Source organism: Cornus florida, unplaced genomic scaffold, assembly GCF_030987335.1.
Source record: "Cornus florida cultivar Cherokee Brave unplaced genomic scaffold, ASM3098733v1 CherokeeBrave_3.0.0_Hap2_Chr01, whole genome shotgun sequence".
In the NCBI taxonomy this organism is placed as follows: domain Eukaryota; kingdom Viridiplantae; phylum Streptophyta; class Magnoliopsida; order Cornales; family Cornaceae; genus Cornus; species Cornus florida.
In genome coordinates, this window is record NW_026775571.1 from 109,347,911 (window position 1) to 109,349,744 (window position 1,834).

General features: G+C 41.5%; 1 protein-coding gene across 1 annotated transcript; it reads right to left on the reverse strand.

The window, feature by feature from the left end:
- Nucleotides 1-221: 221 nt before the first annotated feature.
- Nucleotides 222-1,262, reverse strand: LOC132280436 (uncharacterized). The gene has a single exon (XM_059782437.1). The coding sequence runs from the start codon at nt 1,260-1,262 to the stop codon at nt 222-224; it is 1,041 nt and encodes a 346-aa protein (XP_059638420.1).
- Nucleotides 1,263-1,834: the final 572 nt, after the last annotated feature.

Genomic DNA, 1,834 nt, shown 5'->3' on the forward strand with positions numbered 1-1,834 from the left:
TAATTACTGCATTCTAAAGAAACAATTCTGTATGGCTCCAACAGAAAAACGATAGATAGGGTAAGCAAGAATACCGAGAACTATGCAAAATATATAGTATATAATTTAAGTATACAAAAATAAAAACAATCATGCATATATATATATAAATATATATTTTTCTGAAGTCTAAAGTCCAAACTACCATACCAAAACAAAACAAGGGGTTGCTTCAATTTTGTTCATTGTTGAGTTGAGACAACCCAGAGAGAAGACAGTTGAATCTTCAAGTCATATTTATATATTGGAGTTGTGCTGTTATCTTCCAAGTTGAAGACACCCAAATCATGAGACTGTTGCGAGATTTTTGCATGACTAGCGAAGTGAATACAATTCTTGGCCAACCCAGGGAAATCAGGAGCAGAGACAGAGACAGAGTCATTAAGACCGATAAGCAATGCCCTGTCGCCTAAACTTGGCAAGAGTAGCCACTCCTTGTTATCAAAATCTAACTTATACATGTCAAACAGAATGGTGTTCTTGGGAGTGGAATAGTCATGTTTGCCATTATCATCAAACGAGTGAGCAAAGTACCTAACAACCATCAGCAACTCCCCTGAAGACTCTACTAGATAGTGATTGGGAATGCAAAGATGTCTGAGCCAGTGTTGGTGTTGGCCCATTGTGGGGTGTACCCAAGGAGGCAAATGAGAAATGATGGTAGTGTTCTTTGAAGAGGAAGTGTCGCGGAGATCCCAAGCTTCTATAAGTTCATAAGAGGTGGACAAGGCATAGAATTTTTGGTCCTTGCTGAAATATATGACATCTACGTATGATACCGCTGCACCATCTAAGGCAGTCCATGCGGTGTCCCTAATTCTGCAGAATGGGAGTTTGCATTTCTTGTAGCCTTGGATGACCATCACAGTAGAGTCAGAAGAATACTTCTTCTTTCCATTATTAATATTATTATTGATTTTATTTTCATTATGATGATGATTGGCAGGGAATGGGGACGGGGTTGAGGATAACACAATCTTCTTAAAGAAAGGTTTCTGACTCAGATATTGGGATGATATGGGTGAGAATTGACCCCAAATGCTGAATTCAGTAACAATGGGTGATGAAGAAGAAGAAGAGGTGTGAATATTGGAATTGTAGCGAGCGCTCGAGATGACACAAGGTAGGGTTTGGATGGGAGGGAGGGTAAAGGTATAGAGAGCAATTACGAGGGTGGATAAAGGCGAGCCAGCCATGAGACGAACCGAAGCAGATGGCCTCATCCTGGGGAAGTAATTCCCTTTGCCATGGAAGCATAACATTGGCCTTCATCTTCACCACTTTCTTCTCCCTAATACTAAAGAACCGATAGTAATCCCTCTCATCTTCCTCCATTTTTATAAGTTTGAACCTTTTGCCACCTTGAGCAACCAAACCAGAGCCACTAGGTAGCATTAGGCACGGTGCTGATTGAAGAGGGAGGGGTCCTCGTGCCTCCTCTTCATTAACTCCTACTACATTTGCTGCTGCTGTTGCTTGAGCAACAGCAGAAGAAGAAAAAACTTTGTATCAACGAAAAGGTCCCCGCTTTTTCTCCAAGACGATGAAAATGCTCGGATGATTGGACCGGAGAGAGCAAACTACCTCCACCACCACCACCACCACATGTGGAATGGTGAAATCCGGCCGGAATGGAATAATTGCACCATGTTTTTAGTATAGAACGGCGGCAATGCAGCATACGATCCCCAAAACTCCTCCAATATGCCACTCTCTTCTCCTACAAGATTTCAATTATTCAGCACTCCCTATTCCTATTCCTAACCCTAAAAATGGCTATACTCCTCAGTAAATA